Below are 22349 nucleotides of genomic sequence, written 5' to 3' on the forward strand. Positions count from 1 at the left end.
TGTATCGTACACCCGGCTAAACCTCTCGCATAACTAGGGGTGAGCATGGGACGGGTACCCGTACCATTAGTACTAACGGTTCGGGTACCCGATAACCAAAATCACTAAAAGTGATACCCATAAACGGAACCGATAAGTTGGGGTACCCGGAGTTTAGGTACCCGGATTTTTGGATCGGTTATCGGGTATCCAAGAAGATATCCAATAATGATAATTAAACTTAATTATGTAGATATTATGATATTATTTATAACTAATTAACAACAATACCATATGATCTTGACCAAATTATTAATAATATTACTAATCATTGATATTATAAAGTGATTATGAACTAAAGTAAAAGTTTATATTCATATTAATAGATTTAAGTAGGGAAAAAAAAAAGCAAAAAAATGCTTATCGGATCGGATCGGGTAACCGTTAATTTTAAAATGATACCCATAACCATACCCGATAACAAATTATCGGAACGGGTACCCGAACCATTATGATTATCGGATCGGGTACCCTAATTTTCAAAACGGTTACGGATCGAGTTTTCGGTTTTTCGGGTAGTTTTGCTCAGCCCTACGCATAACTATGTGGCGTAGCGTAACATAACAGATGTAGGAAAATAGTGGAGTGGGTCGGTGAGTACAAACTGTAATTGGGCGTATAATGTGTAAGCCCAAAAAATGACCCAAAAATAGAGTATGATCATCTCCTTCCTAGTTCCTTTTCCTCCGGCTCTGCTGAATGCTGATCTGCTCTACTAGTACGGAGTATTACTTACTGCGTACCCCTTTTTTGACTCTCTTTTCTCTCTCATCTCTTCCTTTCTTTTCTACTGCAAATACCTTCAATAGATCATGTGATTCCACCCCCACTTTCTCTCTCCTCAATCTCTCTCTCTCCTCCTCCTTCTTCCTCTGTAATTAATTAATCAATTTATTTCTGCACTTTGCTCTACTCAACAATTTCACTAGGTTTTTTTAATTTTTTTTTTTTTTGAATTAATAAAAATGAAGTCGTCGTTAGGAAAGCTGAAGAGATTTGCATTCCAGAGAAACGATGGAAAAGATAGGAAAGAGTTTCATCCTCCTCCTCCTAAACTCGATCATCTTGCTCTTGCTTCTGAGGTCATTTTTTTTTTTTTTTTAATTTAATGATTTCTTGAATTTTTTCGATTAATTTGGATAAATGCTTTGTAATGTTGTTAATTGAATTTGTTGATGCTTGAATTTAATTTTGGATTGAATTTTTATGAGCTGCATTTTCTCAAATTTCTGCAATTTGTCAACTCGATTGTTGATTTAACCGTTTGAATTGTTTGAGTAGGGTGAATTTTTGCTGTGAGTGAATGTAATGAGTGGAGTTAGGGTTTGGTGAACTTGATTACTGTAATTTTTACTGAAATTTGTGAGGATGTATGAGTGAATTTATTGATTTATGTCCCTTTTTTGGTCTCTGATTGCAGGAGATGCAGGACATGAGGAATTGTTATGATAGTTTGCTTTCAGCTGCTGCTGCTACTGCGAATTCGGCATATGGTATGATTATAGCTCTATGTTTGGATAATCGAAATGCATGTCGGCATACGGTGTTAGTAACTAGTTCGCTAGTATGAGATTGTAATTGCGTTTATAATTCACTATTTATTTTGTTGAATTGGGCCATTATCTACCACTCTACCAGTCCACTGTTATAATTCGTCCTTTTCAATTGAAATTGAGAATTACAAGGAATTGTCAGTTGTTGCAACTATGTGACTTCTCAAAGAGTTATATACATGCTGTGAACTTAAGTTGATGATCAACTACTTGCCTAATGAGACCCACTCATATAAAGAGTGTAGCGAGATTATGACATTTCAGTTAGTTCAAAGTTTGGAGACCAATATTCATCAACAATTAGCTTCTGTAATAGAGATTGGGATGCAACCTTTTTGTTCTAGCTGGTATTGGTGGCCGTACTCTTTTGAGTATTAGACATATTGATTTGCAGTATAAATTTTACTTTTGGTAAAGTCTAGGGCTCTAGGAAAGTTGATATTTTGATGTCCTCAAGACCTCAACAAAACTAGTTAATGTTAACCTTAGGTTACTTTCCTACTCGGCTCATAAGAACATCCCAATAAAGGGAGTCTGTAAAGGTAAGGACACACATTATGCTCAATTACCTGCGTATGTGGGAAATAGGTACCTTGTAGCCTTTAGTTGCTTCTCAGTAACTTCTCTTGGCAATTTGGCTTTTTTTTCTTATCTAAGTACAAATCATGTGTAATTGTCAAGGTCCTTTGCCTCTAACTATGATGTCCCCTTAGATGCTGATGATGTTGATTGATGAATTACTTTTATAAGATCACCCTAGCATAAAAGAAAATTGGTTTTTTTCCTGGAAATTATCCTTTTTTTCTTGCCTCCATTATGCACTCCCAAAATATTAGGATGATAATAAATTATGTTATACATCGTATGTCTGATTTATTGGAATAATATTGGACATTCCCTTTGATCTTTAAGAAGTGACTAATAGTAATAGGTGGAGCTTCCGATTTATGATAATTTGGTAAAGTTGAGAATGATACCAAATTCTTCTAGCTTGTTGGCTGTTTAATGCCCTCTTCCCTTGGCATTTTTCAACTATTAGAGAGAGCTACTGTATTGTCTAAGAAGTTGTTGCGGGGATATTGTGTCAGAATTTACTTTAACACTCCATTATTTTGCTTGACTAACTTATCTTGAGTAATTATATTAATGGGAGATTCAATTCAAGTATTTGTGATAGATAAAGTTTGAGAATTTTTCTAGACTGAAAAGGGTTTAGGACGTTAGGTTCTAGGATGAAGGAGCCATTATAGAGGTATTGGGGTAAGTATAAATTTGGGAAGGGTTTGGTGTGGTGTTCGTGTTTGTTGTGAAAAGGAGGAACTAGTGTTGCCTTTTTTTTGGGTGCAATCAGGCAGTCTTTTTTATTGAGTAATTTAAATTCCTTGCATTTTGAAAAAAAATTCAATTTCAAAACTGATAACTTCTACTGTTCCTGCAGAGTTCTCTGAGTCCCTACACGAAATGGGTGGCTGTCTACAGGAGAAAGCAGATTTGTACAAGGATGATGAGAGCAGTATGTGACACATCTTATTTTACGATTGCAAAGTGTAGCTTGTATTATGTGTATACTTGTCGCTTTGTTTTTTTTTTTTTATTACTACCAACAGTCTAAACTTTTTGTCTGTATGCTCTGGAAACACTTTAGCAAATTGGTGACTTTGTGTACTTTTCAACTGTTGAGACTTGATCACTTGAGACTTTATCTTTGATTTGATGATAATGAAGGAATAGACTGATCTAGGAATAGGGACTCTACAGAAAATGGCAGTAAATATATAAGCCAGTGAGAGGAATAAATTATTGAGTTAAAAGATACTTTTTCTCAAGCCAATTAATGAGATTGTCTAGTTACTCAAAGGCCTGGGATTCTACTTCTCCGTGTTGATGATTTAAATGTATTGTTAAAACAGCCATTTATCAAACCTCCTCTCTTTCTCGTATTCTTACTCATTTCTATATTTCTGAATTTACAATCTATAAGACCTGTATGTAGTAGTGTGTACTCTTCTGAGTGTTTCAAAGGAGATAATGGACAAAACTTTGTCTATAAAATACTCACGAGAATCTATAGAGTTACTTCTGCAGCATGTTTGTTGGGGTTATTATACCTCATTTTACAACAAGAGAGTCATATCGACAATTATACTGTGGTGATTTGTATTGTGAATTTCGTGAGTAATACTCTTTTGTTATATTTTGGCTCCTTGCAGAAAGGGTTTTCATGATGCTGGGAAAGGTTCAATACGAACTTCAGAAACTCGTTGACCATTATGTGAGTAGTAGTTGCTGCTACTTAATTACGTATAGTTTTTGTTTTAAACAAGTTTCTCATTCTTTTGGTTATATATTTGCAGCGTTCCCATATTTTCTTAACAATTACAAAGCCATCAGACTCTCTTCTTGATGAACTTCAGACCGTACAGGTTTGCCATCATGACCTTCATATAAGCTACCTGTTGTTGCTGTTACCTTATTTGCATTTTGTTTGTGTGAAATGATTCATATTTCCTCCAAAGTGCACTGTTGCATGGACCTTTCTTATTTTTTAAAACTCTGGTTATGTAACTTAGCAAAAGCACTGACGTGCTGTGCTACTTAGGTTCTGCTTCTTACCATTGTCATGCTAGTCTTGTGTTAATATATAGAATATTACAACAATATGAATAATCTATTCCTAACTCCTACAGATCACATTGTTTAAGGAAGTTTGCGACCTCTTCTAAGTTTCATTGGGGCTGTGAAATGCTTTTGTGGGATTGCACATCTGGTTCTTTTTTTGTGCCTGGGGCATAATCTAAGATCAGATCTATTAATATTCAAGTATATTTAGAAAATCCTATTTGTTGATGTAAGACCATGATTACTACATTGTTTTATTGTTAGGCTGGTTACAAAAGATTCAATTGTGACTGTTGTTTTACTATCCCCAGCTGAGGTTGCATGTGGATTAGAGTGCAGACTGAAAATAGTTAAGGCAGTACTTGATCTATACTCATGATTCATGAATTAGAAGATACATATACCATAATTTTATAGCATTCTGAGCTGTACATGTGTGTAAAACAAAGAATTAAATTCCTCAACAAATATTGTTCCCATAGCAGATTATTTGACAAGTTTGGTTAGATTCTCAACAAATTCTCAAGTAATATAGATTCTTTGGCAAGCTTGGTTGTACTTGTACAGTTGTACATGTGTTCACGAGAAATTGTAAGAATCATAGCAGATCCTCAATGAAGCTGTTTTCTAGTGATTTAGACAAGTTTTCTGGGAGCTCCATTAGGCTGCAAGTCTTGCTTCACCATATCCTCTACTTGGCTATTTTATAATCAACCCCTTTTATGCAGCACATCATCGGATCTTTGTTTTCACTTGATTGTTCCCTACACACTGTCAAACCACTTCCTGTTGCAACACTCGAAAATCCAACGAGGTTTGTGATAGCATGGACAGTTGGGGCAGTGGTGACTGGAACAAAACATTTGTGTTCCAGGACGAGGGTCATTGAATTAATAGCGATTAGTGAATGCAGTAATTGATGATGCTTATCTAGCAATCAACACAGTCAATCTTGTTCTTTCTAACCGTTGATGAAATGTGCTTCATCAGTAAATCTATTTTGAACTTGGTCAGGCTTCCTTTGTTTTACACTTTTGACTTGTGATGTTTGATTAGCTTTGAGTTCCTTACAAATTTTCATGTAATTTTTTATTGTTTTGGATTAATAATTAGCCAAGATTGGTAAAGATTACTGAGTACACTTCTGTATCTGAAGTTTGAATGTTATTGTAGCAAAAGAAATTAACTAGATGTATTTTTCTTCTGCTCACATAGGAGATGAAACAGCAGTGTGATGAAAAAAGGTATGGTCCTTGGTTCTGTAGCACTTGTCTTTCTTTTTTTTTTCTTTTTTTTTCTTTTCTTTTCTTTTTTTTTTTAAAATTATTATTTTAATATTGTACATTATCTTCAGGAGCGTTTACGAATACATGATAGCCCAACATAAGGAAAAGGGACGGTCAAAAAGTGGAAAAGGAGAAGGTTTTTCTGTAGAGCAATTGCAACAAGCTCACACTGAATATGAAGAGGAGGCAACACTGTGCGTTTTCCGGTTGAAGTCCCTAAAGCAAGGACAATCTCGGAGTCTCTTAACACAGGCAGCTCGTCATCATACATCTCAGGTTTTTCCATATGAATTTGAATTATCATATTATATGAAACTGGTACTGCTTCCATGGCTGAATTCTTTCTCGCTAAACATTTACTTTGTTTGATTTGCAGTTGAATTTCTTCAGAAAGGGACTTAAGTCACTTGAGGCAGCTGACCCACTTGTAAAGTTGATTACAGAGAAGCAACATATAGATTACCAGCTTAGTGGGCTGGATGAGGGTTTAGATGGGGAGGATGAGGGAGAAAATAGTTATGATTCAAATGATAACGGCGAATTAAGTTTTGACTATCGGCCACATAAGATGGGAACTGAAGCTGCTGCAACATCTAGAAACTCAATGGAGGTAAGCATCTGAGGAAATGATATCACTTTATCTTAAATGTTTAAGCTGTTCGTGCATGCCAAGGTTTATTGCCTATTACTGAGCTGTGTTTGTGCGTATTTGTATTCCCTCATAAACCCTTGTATATTCAGTAGTCAGTAAATTGGCTCTGCCTTGAGTAATATCTTCTTTGTCTTAATACTTGTCTTGATAAATTTCACATGTTACATGATTATGTGCTCTAGTTCTTTTGCTACTGAAGTCACTGCTACATTTCTCACATTTAATAGTGTTTATGAAGATGGAAGTCATTCTACTTTTTTAACTTGCTGTGGATCTTGTCGCGCCTCTGTGCTGGATGGCAACTCTGTTATGGTTGGTAGCTGTCATTTTGGTTCAATGAATGGGCGTTTATCTGTGTTTTGACAACTTTGATCAAATGTTTCTGGTGGTTCATGCTGTGTTGAAGACATGTGTAGTGTCATGAGTGATTGTACCATATCCCTTTTAGGAAACTTTTACCTTGTACATTTACCAATCCACCCATACTAAAACTCATGTGAAGTGCGCCCCCACCCCAGTTGCATATAATTATAAATTAAAGTCATTCCTTGCAAGGACAAGGACACTTTTGTCTCTTGCCTTTCTCTCTCCTCCTACCAAATTTCTTGTCCTCCCACCCTCCCCCAATGGTGCAATACTTGTAGAATGAAGTATATGAATATTTGTATACCTGTTACGTTCTGGTGGCTGTTAAAGTTTTAAAACCTGATTTCATTTTATTTGTGCAGTATGTTTTTACTCTCAAAGAAGTGTTTATAAAATAGTATGACACTAGGATCAATTATACTTTCTCCTGTCTGATTTAATAAATGAAGTCAAAGCATGAGACAATATGGAGGAGTCACTGCACATAAAAGTTTTTAGCTGCCTGCAACTAATTATGCATTTCTAGTAGCATCTGGCATCTGTATCTACTTGCTTAAATAATAATATAATGAGTACTTTACTCCTGAAATTCACCCGTACCATACTCACATGCACTCTCAGCCTCTCAAGGTATGTATCTTGTTAATTTTCTATATTTATTGGCTCTCATTTCAGCTGGATCAAGAAGACCAATTATTTCCTAAAGCCTCAACCGTGGACAATACAGAGGTATCTCCAGATTTAGATTTTCATCTTCTGAATTTACAAACTTCTGATACATAATTGATGAAAGTATGGCTTTTATTTTATTCTGAAGTTTAAGGCCATTCTCTCTGGCTGCAGTTCAGTTTAGAGAAAGTCCATGGAGATTCTCAAATGCTAGAAAGTGAACCTAGGGCAAGCAGCTACAGCCACTCTGCACCTATTATTCCAGAGAAAAAGTTTGATCCAGCTGAGAGAGCAAGGCAAATGCGTCCATCCCGCACACAAAAGTTTCATGCTTATGTACTGCCTACCCCTTCTGATGCAAAGAGTTCCAATTCTTCAAGAACAAGTTCAGCTCCTCGTACAAGGCCAACAACCACGACTTCCAATGTGTGGCATTCATCTCCTTTGGAGACCAAAATGAATAAGAGAGATTCAAAAGAGGATAACCAGACATTATCTTTCTTTAAAGCACACACATTAAATGATGAGAGAGATACCAGCCATGAAAACCAAGCCTCTACACTTCTGCCCCCTTCTGGGGTTGATGGACTTTTATATCAACAGAGGGACTCAGTTGATACATCTGATCATAAGAAACTAAAAAGACAATCTTTCTCTGGTCCTTTAAGCAGTAATTCCCGGTCAGGGAAGCCTGGTTTTTCTGCTAGTGGCCCCATTCCTGCTTCAAAGCTTCCCCCCTTGCGAGCCTCTGGCCCCATGCTGCCTCAGCCTTCATCTCCAAAAACATCCTCACGTCATTCTCCTCCATCTGTATCACCACCCAAGATTAGTGAGCTGCATGAACTTCCTAGGCCTCCAGGTATTGTATCCAACAAGCCTACAACATCCTCTGCTTCAAGTGGTCTTTCAGGTCCTTTAGGGTCAAAGAACTCAGAGTTTTCAGTAGAAAATAAAAACATCTTCGCTGCCTCCAATACAGCATCTCCCTTACCAACTCCCCCATTAACTGTTCCACGAAGTTTCTCTATACCTTCGAGCCACTACAGAACGAAGGCAAATGTCACAAAGCTTCTGGAGTCTCCTCAACTTAATGAAAAAGATATTGCTTCTCCTCCACTGACGCCTATGTCGTTAGCTAACGCTAATGCAGTTTTAACATCTCCTAGAGCTGGGGCTCAGTCTAGTGGAACATAAAGGTAACTATATAGCTTGCACCGTCTACTTTTCCTCTGGCAGATTCCTGATTTCACATGCCTGCTAGATCTGTGAGAATATATAGTGCCTGTGGTGTTTAAATTTTTACTTGTTTGGACCGTGAACATTCTGAAGTTTGGCTTTTAACTTGATGATGAATAAAACTTTGCTGTGAATAGCTAAGAACTCAGATCACATTGTCTTGCCTTATGAAACTTGTGCAGGATTAATGAAACTACATTGTTACTCTAATTTCTCATTTCACTTCCTCCATTAGAACCCTAACTTCAATTGTTACTGGTTAGCTATATTTCTACTGCCCCCGTATATTTATAGAGGAAGAACAAGTAATAAATTTCATACCTATATCTTCTGCAATTGTTGGCCCATAGAGTTGAGATTCTGGAGAAGTAGCAGGATATTCTCTGCAGTAGATGAGGATCCCTTTACACTTTATTTAACCTATTTAGCTTTAGGCGGCTAACTTACTCTGCATTCTGCGACTCAAAGCCTTTCACCTTTTACATAAACATACGACTTATAAACCCTTTGGCACAATTCTGTCATACTCAAACTGACTTATCATTATTCATTATAGACTTTCTTTTAGCAGAGTCTGACATTTTTCTTGTTAGATAATCCTTTGTGCTCTTGTGCTACTTGTGTATGATGTAATGATGTATCCATCCACAAGGATGAACAATTCTGTACTTGCCTTGTTGACTGCATACATCAATCTCATAGTAAAATATTCTGTTAGCAATTATAAAATCTCTCCCTTTTTTTTCATTTGTTAACTTATGAACATTCTAAGTGTTTTTTTTTTTACTCGTTTCAGGTGTAAAAAGTTTACGCAGTTTTGTTCCCAAGACAAAAGGTAATAATTTATCTGCCTCTTGTGATGGGCGCAGCTATGTATATATTAGGTTCCCCGTCTTGTGTAGGCATATAAATTGCAATTTTGTTATATCAGCTGTAGCCTTTGCAAATTCACATCTGGGGCAATTGTATGTAACAGTCCTTGTAAGTTGAGTAACATTTAGCCTTTGTATTTTAAGTGAATAATTTTTCTTTTCCCCGACAGGGGGAAACGTTTAGATTTGAAAAAAAAATGCTGTTTAGTTTTAATCATAGCAATATAGCAAGAAAGATTGTTCTAATTTGGTGGCTATTAGCTGAGCTCTAGCTCTTAAAAGTCTAAGATCACTGTGTATTGTGTATGACCGTTCTCAAGGACTATGTGTTGAGAGTGATAAGAGGGAAATAATTCTTAGGTTGCATTTTGGTCGGATGCTTGTAAATGAACAGTTGAAGGCTGGATGCTTTGAGTATTGTCACATATTCCAGTTATGAGATGGATTATAAAATTGAAGTGTGTAGTTATTTTTACTACTTGATTTATCAATTGTGTTTTCCCACCATCTCCTCCCAAGTTATATACTCGTATCTCAGACTTTGTATGTTGTAATTGTGAAACACAACCGTCTAACACTATCCATCGAACACTCAAAGACATACTCTGTACAAAGCAAACTAGAGGTAAGATTTGTCATCTTACAACTAAAAGGCGTCTTACAATCAAAAAGTTGTGGCATCAAACTCTACTTGAGTCTCTCTAGATTAGAGACAATTTGGGGTGAGGATTAGGGATGTCAGTGGGGCGGGTCAAGTAGGAGACCCGCCCCATCTCCGCCCCATTGGGGCGGGGATGGGTCTCGGTTTGGCGGGTGGTGGGGCGGGGATGGGGATTAAAACCATACCCGCCATGGGTGATGGGGCGGGGGTGGATTTTAAGTTGTACCCGCCCCACCCGCCCCCACTTCGTACCCGCCCCATCCCCACCTCATACCCACATCTATATATCTTTTAAAGCAAAATTACATACTTTTATTCTATTTATTAAATAATTACATGAAATACAATATTAATTATAATACTTTGTACGACACTTATATTATAACACAAAAATGTGTATAGAATGTATTATTTTATAATTCGTATTAATTATATAAGATTGTGTATTTGAGATACGGATATTAGGTGGATCTTGGGTGGGGATTAGGCGGGTCTTTGGTGGGGATTAGGTGGGGATGGATATCCAAGTGAGGGTGGGGGCGGGGATGGTTTTGGAGTTGTACCCGGTGGGGCAAGGATGGGGATGAAAGTTGGACCCGCCGCGGGGATGGGGATGGGGATGGGGATGAAAATATTAGGTGGGGATGGGGATGGGAAGGCCAACATCCGCCCCGCCCCGCCCCATTGACATCCCTAGTGAGGATTCTCTCACCCTTCCTCTCCCAAACCGCTAATCCAGATGGGGTTGACCTGTAAGTAGAGCTGTCAATTTGGATAAACGGGTTGGGTTTGGGTTGAGTAAGAGTGGGTCGGGTCAACTCGGGTTGGGTCAATTCAGATTAATTCCATAGCCTATGCGAGTCGGGTTTGGGTTGGGTAATGCTTGAGTCGGGTCACGTTGGGTCATACTTCTTATCGGGTTTAGGTCGGGTTTATAATAGGTCAGGTTACATTCAGTGAACAATAGGTCGGGTTTAATTCGGGTTAAAACGGGTTAAAACGGGTTAAAACGGGTTAGGGTAATTCTCGGGTTCGAGTCGGGTTTGGTTCAAGTCAATAATTTGCGGGTTAGTATCAGGTTGGGTCATTCTCGGGTTTGAGTCGGGTTCGGTTCAAGTCAATAATTTGCGGATTATAATCAGGTTGGGTCATTTTCAAGTCGGGTCATTCTCGGGTTCAAGTCGGGTTCGGTTCAAGTCAATAATTTGCGGGTTATAATCAGGTTGGGTCATTTCCAAGTCAGGTCATTCTCGGATTCAAGTCGGGTTATGTTCAAGTCAATAATTTGCAATTACAATCAGGTCGGATCATTTCCAAGTCAGGTCATATTCGGGTTCAACTAAGTATAAATAGATAATTATCATTTTATGAAGCTAATTATTTCCTTTGACTATAACATATATGGCAATATACTAGGGAAATATAGTCTATAATTTAGGAAGATAATTATCATTTTTGACCATACAACAAATATCTACTATATTTAACTCTTATATTTGAGGATGATGCTCCTTTCTTTTGCTGGCCTGGACCAACTTGGTCTCCCAAGACAAAATTCTTTGATCAACAATAATAAGGTGGTCTAAATTGCATTTAAGGTGATTTGAAATCGGGTCAAGAACAAATTGGGTTGAATTTAAGTCGGGTTAATAACAAGTCGTGTTAATTTCGAGCTGGGTTAGTAACAGATCGAGTTGAATTTTTGGGTTGGGTAAGTAATAGCTATGGTAAAATTCGGATCGGGTCAATAACAAGCCGAGTTGAATTTGGGTCAAGTCAATTATAAGTCGGGTTGATTTCAGGTCGAGTTTGTAACAGGTTGGGTAAAATTCGGGTCGGGTTGAATTCAAGTCAGGTTAATAACAAGTCGGGTTCAATTCGGGTTTTGACGGGTTAAAACAGGTTTGGGACAATTTCGGTTCAAGTCGGGTTCGGTGCAAGTTAGTTAATTTGGCCGTTGTAAACCGGTAAATCGGTGCAAGTTGTAAACCGGTAAATTGGCAGTTTAAAAGCAAATTGAATGGTTCCACCCACCCAATTGGACTCCCGAAGGATATTAGGGACCATGGTAAACATATCGGCAATTTTTATTTTCATTCGAAAAAAAGTAAAAAAATTCCAAAATTGAAGGCTAATATCCACGCTTTTTGAGAAATTTTGGAAGTTTCGGGGCCCGGTTTTGAAAATTCTTGAAATTCTAGGGAATATATCTTGAGGTCATATAATGTCGTTTGGAACCATATATGATCATTATTTGTCGTCAAAAATGTTCGTGGTAGGCTTGACTTAATGAAATCGGTGTAAGTTGTAAACCGGGTAATTGGTCGATTAAAGGCAAATTGGATGGTTCCAACCACCCAATTAGACTCCCGGAGGGTATTAGGGACCAGGGTTAACATTTCGGCAATTTTTATTTCGATGCGAAAAAAAGTAAAAAAAATTCCAAAATTGAAGGCTAATATCCACGCTTTTTGAGAAATTTTGGAGGTTTCGGGGCCCGGTGTCGAAATGTCTTGAAATGCTATGGGATACATCTCGGGGTCATATAATGCCGTTTGGAACCATATATGATCATTATTTGTTGTCATAAATGTTCGTGGTTGGCTTGAATTAATGAAATCGGTGCAAGTTGTAAACCGGTAAATTGGCCGTTTAAAAGCAAAATGAATGGTTATACACACCCAATTAGACTATCTGAGGGTATTAAGGATCATGGTAAACATTTCAGCAATTTTTATTTCCGGCGAAAAAAAGTCAATAAATCCAAAATTGAAGGCTAATATCCACGCTTTTTGAGAAATTTTGGAAGTTTCAGGCCCCGGTGTCGAAAAGTTTTGAAATGCAATGGGATACATCTCGGGGTCATATAATACCGTTTGGAACCATATATGATCATTATTTGTTGTCATAAATGTTCGTGGTTGGCTTGAATTAATGAAATCAGTGCAAGTTGTAAACCGGTAAATTGGCCATTTAAAAGCAAATTGAATGGTTTGACACACCCAATTGGAATACCAAAGGGTATTAGGGACCATGGTAAACATTTCGGCAATTTTTATTTCCGGGCGAAAAAAAGTCAAAAAATTCCAAAATTGAAGGCTAATATCCACACTTTTTGAGAAATTTTGGAGGTTTCGGGACCCGGTGTCGTAAAGTTTTGAAATTATATGAGATACATCTCTGGGTCATATAATGCCGTTTGGAACCACGTATGATCATTATTTGTTGTCATAAATGTTCGTGGTTGGCTTGAATTAATGAAATCGGTGCAAGTTATAAACCGGTAAATTGACCATTTAAAAGCAAATTGAATGGTTCCACACACCCAATTGGACTACCGGGGGGTATTAGGGACCATGGTAAACATTTCAGCAACTTTATTTCCGAGAGAAAAAATGTCAAAAAATTCCAATATTTAAGGCTAATATTCACGCTTTTTGAGAAATTTTAGAGGTTTCGAGGCCCGGTGTCGAAAAGTCTTGTAATTTTATGGGATACATCTCGGGGTCATATAATTCCGTTTGGAACCATATATGATCATTATTTGTTGTCATTAAAGTTCGTGGTTGGCTTGAATTAATGAAATCGGTGCAAGTTGTAAACCGGTAAAGTGGTCGTTTAAAAGCAAATTGAATGGTTCCTCACACCCAATTGGACTACCGGAGAGTATTAAGGACCATGGAAAACATTTCAGCAATTTTTATTTCCGGACGAAAAAATGTCAAAAAATTCCAAAATTGAAGGCTTTTTGAGAAATTTTAGAGGTTTCGAGGCCCGATGTCGAAAAGTCTTGAAATTCTATGGGATACATCTCGGGGTCAGATAATGTCGTTTGGAACCATATATGATCATTATTTGTTGTCATTAATGTTCGTGGTTGGCTTGAATTAATGAAATCGGTGCAAGTTGTAAATCGGTAATTTGGCTGTTTAAAGGCACATTATTTGGATGGTTCCACCCACCCAATTGGACTCCTAGAGGGTACTAGGGACCATGATAAACATTTCGGCAATTTTTATTTCCGGACGAAATAAGTCCAAAAATTCCAAAATTAAAGGCTAATATCCACGTTTTTTGAGAAATTTTGTAGGTTTCGAGGCCCGGTGTCGAAAAGGCTTGAGATTTTAGGTTATACATCTCGGAGTCATATAATGCCGTTTGGAACCATATATGATCATTATATGTTGTCATAAATGTTCGTGGTAGGCTTGAATTAATGAAATTGGTGCAAGTTGTAAATCGGTAAATTGGCCGTTTAAAGGCAAATTGGATGGTTCCACCCACTCAATTGGACTCCCGGAGGATATAAGAGACCATGGTAAACATTCCGGCAATTTATTTTCGGGCGAAAAAAAGTCTAAAAATTCAAAAATTGAAGCTATATCCACGCTTTTTGAGAATTTTTGGAGTCTTCGGGGCCCGGTGTTGAAAAGTCTTGAAATTCCAGGGAATATATTTTAAGATCATATAACGTCGTTTGGATCCATATATGATCATTATATATTGTCATAAATGTTTGTGGTAGGCTTGAGTTAATGAAATCGGTGCAAGTTTTAAACTGGTAAATTGGTCGTTTAAAGGCAAATTGGATGGTTCTACTAAGCCAATTGGACTCCTGGAGGATATTAGGGACCATGGTAAATATTTTGGCAATTTTTATTTACAGGTGAAAAAAAAAGTCAAAATATTCCCAAATTAAAGGCTAATATCCACGTTTTTTGAGAAATTTTCATACTCTGTAGCTTGTAGGTACGCTTTCATTTGTGTACTATCATGAGTAAATTGAGCTATGAAATTACTCTGGAATAGAGTACATTCGGACCATCTTTATATTTGGAACAAAATATATCTCAGACATTAAAGTACATTGAGACCATTTTTTATATTAAGACCATTAAAGTTTGGAAAAATTGTCAAAAATTATACAAACTTTAAGCGGTCTGTTAAAAACAAGTGAAACTTTTAATTATTTCTAATTAATACAAACTTTATAGGGTATCCGCTGAAAACAAGTTATAATTGTTTTGTAACCTAATTAACAAATTAAATAGGACACGTGTCATAATCTTATTTGTTTGACAATAGTATATATATTAATTTAATTAATTAATTCATCTTTTAAAAAATAAACCCACTCCCCCACTAGCCACACTGCCACCTTTCCCGGCACCGGCAATGCCCATTTTCCCCTCCCTGGACTCCGGCGCCGACGTTTACCCCACTCCCCTTGTGCATTTCCTTTTCCCTCCTAAACCAACAACCTCATCACTCCCCGATTCCCCTTTCCTCGCCGCACAAATCCCCTAAAATCCATCCATCACCATTAGAAACCCTAACCGAAACTATCGCCGACGATTAGGGAGGTCCGGCCGGTTAGGGTTTTTCTAGGGTGGGGGATAGATTTGAGGGAGTTTCATAGGTTAGAGAGAGGAGTTTCGTGGGTCAGGGAGAGAAGTTTCGTGGGTTTCGGGTAGAGGGCTGATGGTTTAGGGAAAGAAGGAGGGGGTCGGCACCAGCGCTGACGTCGGGGGAGGGAGATCTGGGTGCGACCGGCGCGTCGGCGCCGGTGGGCAAGGGGTGGCGCAGCAGAACGCTGGAGAAAAGGAAGAAGGTGGAACCGTTGGCTGATGGGTGGGAGATGTTTTTTTTTTATATAATTTTTTTATAAATTATTTTAATGGTTAACCATAATGAAAGTTTAATTAAGAGTTAAAGTGTTTTAAAAAAAATTATATGAATTTATTAAACAAAATATAAAGTTTAACCGGTCATTAAGGTTATAGGTAAAAATTCCCGATTAAAGGGGATAACATATAAAGTTTGTATTATTTAGAATTAATCAAAAGTTTGACTTGTTTTTAGCGGACCGTGTAAAGTTTGTATTATTTTTGACAATTTTTCCTTAAAGTTTAGTATAGGAGCCATTAAAATAGGGTAGTATGAGAAAACAAGAGAATCTCTTGATATGTGATAGAAAAAATAAAAAAGTGAGATTATTACTTTGTATTTTTAAAATGCTTAAAATCTAATATATATATATATATATAAATAAAGTAGGCATTTTTGGAGAGCATTGGGAGCGCCACATAAGAAAAGACATATTTTCGACCAATTAAAAATTAGATTTCTATTTTATTTTAGAATTAAAAAAAACACTTGCCACCAAAACAAAAGTAAAGAATGAAATTTTAAATTTTTGACACGTAGGTAAAAACGACGAATAATAATTTATTAGGATTTTAATTATTTAAGAACACTAAATTTTATCATTTTTATTCGTTACAAAACTAAAAATTATCTTTAGATATTAGGATTTATATTATTTAAAAAACTAAAAATTATATTTTGATATTTAAAAAAATATATACTATCATTTGATGTTAATGGTTTTATGTAAATATCTGATGATATGATACTTTCATACAAAATTTTAAAACTTATAATGCAAGAAAAAAAATTAAGAGATCACCAATATAAAAATTCGTGCATCGCACGCCGCATAAGCAAAAGTAATATTTCGACCAATGAAAAATTAGATTTATATATTAATTTAGAATTTTAATTTTTAGTCGCCATTTAAGAAAAAATTAACAAATGAAATTTGAGAATTGAAAACAAAAAATAGTAATTTAAGATTTAAATTATGAATAAAAAAAAATATCTTTTACATTAGGATTTATATTATTTTAACAAATAATTTGAAATTAAAAAATATATTTTGATTTAATGATTTTATCTAATTATCCGATGAATGAGATAATATTTATTTCAATTTATAAATTCAAGTTCTATATACATAAAATTTGAATATGAATAATTTAAAACTTAACAAATTATTTTACTGTTAAAATAATTGAATAGAAAATAAAAATATTAAGAAATTACAAAAAAAAAAAATATACAAAATGAAATATTTAAAAACCGTGCATCGCACGGGCTTACATCTAGTAAAAAAGTAAGACTAACATTATGAAATGAAGGGACAATCTTTCCTTTGACTTAAGGACAATGGGACATATAATATGGTTAATACTACGTATATATATATTGAAGACGAGTATTACCTCCGTCCCCGAAAGAACGACTTATTTGGCCAAATTTTAGTCCCAAAAAGAATGACTCATTACTCCATTAGCATTAAAATATCTACCAATTTGCAACAATATTTGTGAAATTAGGTTTCCTATATAAAATTTTGTTTTTCCATATATTTTTATTATTAACTCTCTCTACTTTTTGTAAACCCCATATAAATTTATCTTCCCAATGGTCGTGGAGGGAGTATATATACAAATATAAATTTATATCCAAAAGGAATTAAGGTAAAAAAAAAAAACGTTTGAGCAAAGTTTGTGGCAATGGAGATAAGGATACGGCCAGCAATCCAGTGTATATGCAGGGGCAGCTCACTTGCTAGTAAACCAACTTCTTCATCCCTTCATTTTCCTCTTTCTTCTTCTTCTTCTCATTTCAGACCTCCGACTTTCTACCATCAATGGCGGAACCAACTCACCACTGCTCGCTCACTCGCCGACGGTTACTTACTACTCTTCTTTATCTCTTTTCTTATGTTTTTCTTTTCTATTTCTACGAATTTCCTTTTATTGCATGGTAATTGTTTGTTCAATTGCTATTTTTTTTTTAATTAGAATTGAAGATTTTGATTATTATTTTAGATTGGGGAAATTACAGTGCTTTTAATTTGCTGAAAGACTGAATTTTGCTTTTTTCTTGGACATTTTTGAGTATTTATGCTTTTTAATTTTATTTTTAGGAAATTTGGCAACCGAACCTGCTACTTCTCATGGATCCCTTGCATTAAAGGTGCTTTTATAACCTTAATTCCTTGTATTATGCTATATATTGCTTTTTTATTACCCACTTTTTCATGTCAAATTACTATGTTGAACCATTTTCAATCAAACTATGTATGAAAATAAAATAAAATTAAGGGTTGTGAATTAGGACTTGTTAGTAGGCATCATTGTTAGGATATAACAATGAATTTGGAATATTGATTTGCAAAATAGAAAGTTCTTGGTGTATGTAACACTGAGGAATTTCCGGCGATGGGCATGGCTGTGGTGGCTGCCTTTATTGTATCAAACAAGTGATGTCTTTGACTCGGTGCACTCGATCCCGTCTGGTGTCTGGAACACCTAGGAGTGCAGATATAGGCACTCTTTAAGGAAGTCGCGTCTGTTACCGTTTGGGTTAAGACTCATGCACATTTTGGTGGCTAATTTTCAACATTACCCCCTGCCACCAATACCGTCTTATGTATGTCATATACAAATCACATACAACAACTCATTTTGTATGAAAATTAACTAATTAAATCCTTGCATCATATACAAAGAGCAATTTTTCAGTATAACTTATAATATGACCTCCTAAACATTACGAAGTATATTGAACTTTCAAACCTTATATTTAACTAGCCTACTTGGTACCTCCTTTGGAAATGAATATGAAAAATATATTGGATTTTGAATGATAGTGATGCAGAATTAGATGTTTTGCTAATTGTCCTGTCAGCTTCTACATGATGTATGTATTTACATCTTATATGAAATCATGTCTTGATGTAAGTTGCTCTTTTGTGGTGGAAGTTGATCCTAAGTAAGTTATATATGTGCAAGGTTTTCCTCCTTTTCGTGCACTTAATCATTTCACAATTTAACTTTGATCAAGATATTATTTAGCTTGTGATTTCCAGTGCTTATTGTTAACTGTTTCAGTCTTAATATAGAAGAAGGCAACAGATATATGCGCAGACCTGAAAGGAGCGTCAATATTCATTGTGGGTAGGCCTCAGTTGCACCTTCAAAAATGCCCTTGGAATCTTGGATGATGTACACTCAATCATGTTTCTGATATTTTGGTCTCTATGTCTTATGTATAAATACTTTTATGCGAAGGTATGAAGAGTGCAATGAAGACCAGTGTGGGCAAGCTTATTGCAGATGAGTTACGCTATTACTACTTTGATAGGTTATCTCATTTTCTTTTTCCTCTCTGACTAATATGCCATTTGCAAATTGAAGTCAGATGCGCTTAAATTGTTTCTTATTCGGTTTTGTGGTCGTTTTTCAGTGACAATGTAGTTGAGGAGGCTGCTGGTGAGGATTCTTCAGGCAAATCTTTTAAAGAGAGGGATGAAGATGGTTTTCAAAAATCGGAGGTAGTTTTTCATCAGTAGCTTGTGGGAAACTAGATACTTATGTGGTGTTTAAGAATTAAATTTCTTTGCGCTATCATGGCTTATTATCTATGGATTATTTCTGATTTTTTTTATTTAGTAGTAAAAGTACAAAATTATGGTCCCATGTCAAGAAACCTTCTTAAAATATAGATTATCAGCTGTGAGTTTGTAGAACATGAAGAAACCCCTTGCCTAGTATACCAATCCTTGAAAAATGTGATTGACCTCTAGAAAGCATAGGAAAAAGGGCTTGTTCCGATTTACTGAAAACAACTGAACTGAATGAACTGAACTGATTGAAGTTGAACTGAACTGAACTAAGTATGAGAGAAGGAAATTAGGAACGGAACTGAAATTAAGCTGAATTAAACAGGCCCAAACTCTTATGTGAGCTCAATATGAACTATCCATTTGTTCACATAAGATGCTTGGTATCTGGATATATCAAGTGCAAGGCATGAAGAAAACTCTACTTTGGTTAGTAGAGCCTAACTAGATCCCTCAATTTAAAAGAATAAAAGGAAAGGAAAAGGAGAAGGTTGATACTATCATTTTGAATCATGTAGACTCAGATCATCTATTCACTAATCGCACCTTATTCAAAGCACAAATTCACCGTAGGACGGAAGAACGAATGAAAGCCTTTCCCCTCAATCTAAACCTAATGGATCTTTGTTAATGATAGCAAGAGCCTTTGCTTCCTCCGCTATACTTGTTTGCCTATTATTATATGAATCCACTCAGTCATCTGTCCCTTTTTCACTTTACTAATACAAAATAGTTAAATTTCACTCAATAATTAATTCAATAATCTATATTTTGGTACTTGTAAGCAGTGGATATGAACAACACTTTTGGGACAGTTTAATTAGAAGGAAGAAAACACTGTAAAAGTACATTGACGTGATTAACATTTGTTGTTTTTGTCTCTTGGAAACTGCACAATCAAATCAAATCAATCAAAGCCTTAATCCCATAAGAGGGGCTTAAGGCTTTTCATGTTTATAGTTCAGTTTGAACTTTGAATAGTTAGCCTGAAATCGCACAATACTTTAGAAAATTTTAAAGAAGGTGGAGAGCGTCGCTAAAGGTCCTTTTCATGCTTATAGTTCAGTTTGAACTTTGAATAGTCATCTGGTTCCATCTCTCTATGAACATCCCCGGAGGTTAGCTAAGAAATTAGCCATGACCTAAGGATACAAAATGAGCTATTGGTGGCGTTGTTGTTATTAGTCTGGTCTTTCTCATTGTGTAAGCATATATGTCAAGTTGATACACCAGTGGCTATGTTGCCACATTTTCTACCTATTTTATGGGATTTTGCTTCAAAATGATTAATGTTTCTCAAGTTATGCCGTTAAGACCCTAGAAGCTGCTATAATATTAATTTTTCTCAGACTGAAGTGTTGAAGCAATTATCATCATTGGGCCGACTGGTAGTCAATGCTGGAAATGGTGCGGTTCAGAGTATGACTAATTTGTAAGGATATATTTGTGGTTGTCTTTGTAATTCTCTTGTGCACTCCGTGTTATTTCACTTGCCATTAATACATATTCGGTTTTGTGAATTGTTTCCTGAATATTGGTGAAGGGCTTTACTACGACATGGAATTACAATATGGATAGATGTTCCTTTAGACATTATAGCAAAAGAGTCCGTTAGAGATGATGAACAATCAACTATGTCTACTCCAGATACCTTCTCTGAGGTCTGAGTCTTCCATCACTTGATTCTTAGGAGCATCTCTTGCTTTAGGCATATGTCAGGTTTCTAAGCAAACGTATTTCCCTTCGTGTTTACATCAATGCTGAAAAATTATGTCAGGCTTTGGATCAGTTAACTCTGCTTTATGAAGAGAACAAAGGTGGATATGCTACAGCGGATACAACTATCTCACTGCAAAGTAAACTTACTACTCTTTGTTCTTATGTTCATAAAATATTATGCACTCTTATTTCCTCATTTATTTCCTATGGTTTTGGTTTTTGTTTTTGACAGCGGTGGCTACCAAACTTGCTTATGATGAATATGAACAAGTTACTGCTGAAGACATGGCACTGGAGGTACCCTCTCCTCCTCCTCTCGTTTACTTGTTTATTCAGCAACTCTAGCCTCCTTTCTGTGAATAGTTTCTCGCTTGCTGGATTCTCCAAGATTTATTGTTTATTTCTATGATAGAGGCCTATAGCTCCCTCCCTCTCCTGATTTGCACGTATTAAGTTTGACCACCCCCTGATTTGTAGACCATGAGTAAGTGTTAACCTCCTTTAAATGTGATATAACAGGTTCTGTCGCAGATAGAGAAGCTTACAAGAGTAAAGAAGCTGATGGAAGAAGCTGGAAGGCCTTTTTAGTTATTGTTGGCTCCTCCCATTCCATTTATGTATCTGTTAAGTCCTGGTTGGTAAATTACTATATTGTAAGCATGATGTGAGTGAAGTCTTATACGAACTACGAGTAACTGTTACAACACTAGCATTTCTTATCTAAATTCTTAATTAATAAATAAAAAAAATACTTATACATTGCTTGCAGTCTAGAGATAGCACAAATCTTTTCCTGACATTATTTCCCTACTTCATTATTCTAATACCACATTTTATGGCAGCTCATTTCCTTCTGAAAAAGCACATTCACACTCTCGGTGCAAGCATAAGATATAATTCTTCCTGCTGAAAAAGCTACTTGGTGTCTGGTACATTTTAGATTCTGTCTTTCATTTTAAGCTTTCACCCTTGCTTTATATTTTAATGGGTAAAAGAACAAAAACATACCTAAAGAGAAAAAAACCTGTAGTTTTGATAGTTTTTTAGGCTTATTGTATTCAGATTTTGTTTGGTATTACTAATTAGTACTCCGTATTGATCAATTAGTTTATAATACAGAGTGATATATTGCTGAAATAGCAAATAAGAATCTGTTATTTATATAACCCTTTTCTTTTCGGAGGAGCAATCCTTTACTTTAAAATAAAGTGTACATAGCAACAGTTTATTAGATTAAAATATATAGAAACCCTCTGGTGTCATGTAAGTATCACCCGCCTTTGATCATATAAAACCCCTAACCGTTAACCCTAGTCATCATAGGTAATACTGCTAGTGCTAAACTATAATGCAGTATCTCTTCAAAACCATTCATCACCAGATTCACCATCACAATCTCACTGCACTACCTCCACTATCCCTGT

General features: G+C 35.9%; 2 protein-coding genes across 5 annotated transcripts; both read left to right on the forward strand.

Annotated features, from left to right (window-relative positions):
- The first annotated feature begins 745 nt into the window (after positions 1–745).
- On the forward strand, positions 746–9767 carry LOC145560843 (uncharacterized protein At2g33490-like). The gene is made up of 11 exons (XM_081621812.1): positions 746–1121; positions 1460–1532; positions 3031–3105; positions 3803–3864; positions 3947–4015; positions 5427–5455; positions 5566–5773; positions 5874–6107; positions 7191–7244; positions 7359–8380; positions 9217–9767. The coding sequence occupies exons 1-10, from the start codon at positions 1005–1007 to the stop codon at positions 8376–8378; spliced, it is 1941 nt and encodes a 646-aa protein (XP_081477938.1). The 5' UTR covers positions 746–1004; the 3' UTR covers positions 8379–8380; positions 9217–9767.
- Positions 9768–17268: 7501 nt separating this feature from the next.
- Positions 17269–21963, forward strand: LOC145560859 (putative inactive shikimate kinase like 1, chloroplastic). 4 transcript variants are annotated; one of them, XM_081621814.1, is made up of 11 exons: positions 17269–17489; positions 17728–17777; positions 18706–18760; positions 18875–18947; positions 19050–19137; positions 20556–20638; positions 20750–20867; positions 20984–21062; positions 21158–21222; positions 21445–21559; positions 21768–21963. In XM_081621814.1, the coding sequence occupies exons 1-10, from the start codon at positions 17312–17314 to the stop codon at positions 21511–21513; spliced, it is 858 nt and encodes a 285-aa protein (XP_081477940.1). In that variant the 5' UTR covers positions 17269–17311; the 3' UTR covers positions 21514–21559; positions 21768–21963. The 4 variants fall into 4 exon arrangements, with proteins under 4 accessions (XP_081477940.1, XP_081477941.1, XP_081477939.1 ...); XM_081621815.1 differs by having other exon boundaries at positions 21445–21548; XM_081621813.1 differs by lacking the exon at positions 21768–21963 and having other exon boundaries at positions 21445–21682.
- Positions 21964–22349: the final 386 nt, after the last annotated feature.

Source organism: Chenopodium album, chromosome 1 (assembly GCF_948465745.1).
Source record: "Chenopodium album chromosome 1, dcCheAlbu1.1, whole genome shotgun sequence".
NCBI classification, from domain to species: Eukaryota; Viridiplantae; Streptophyta; class Magnoliopsida; order Caryophyllales; family Amaranthaceae; genus Chenopodium; species Chenopodium album.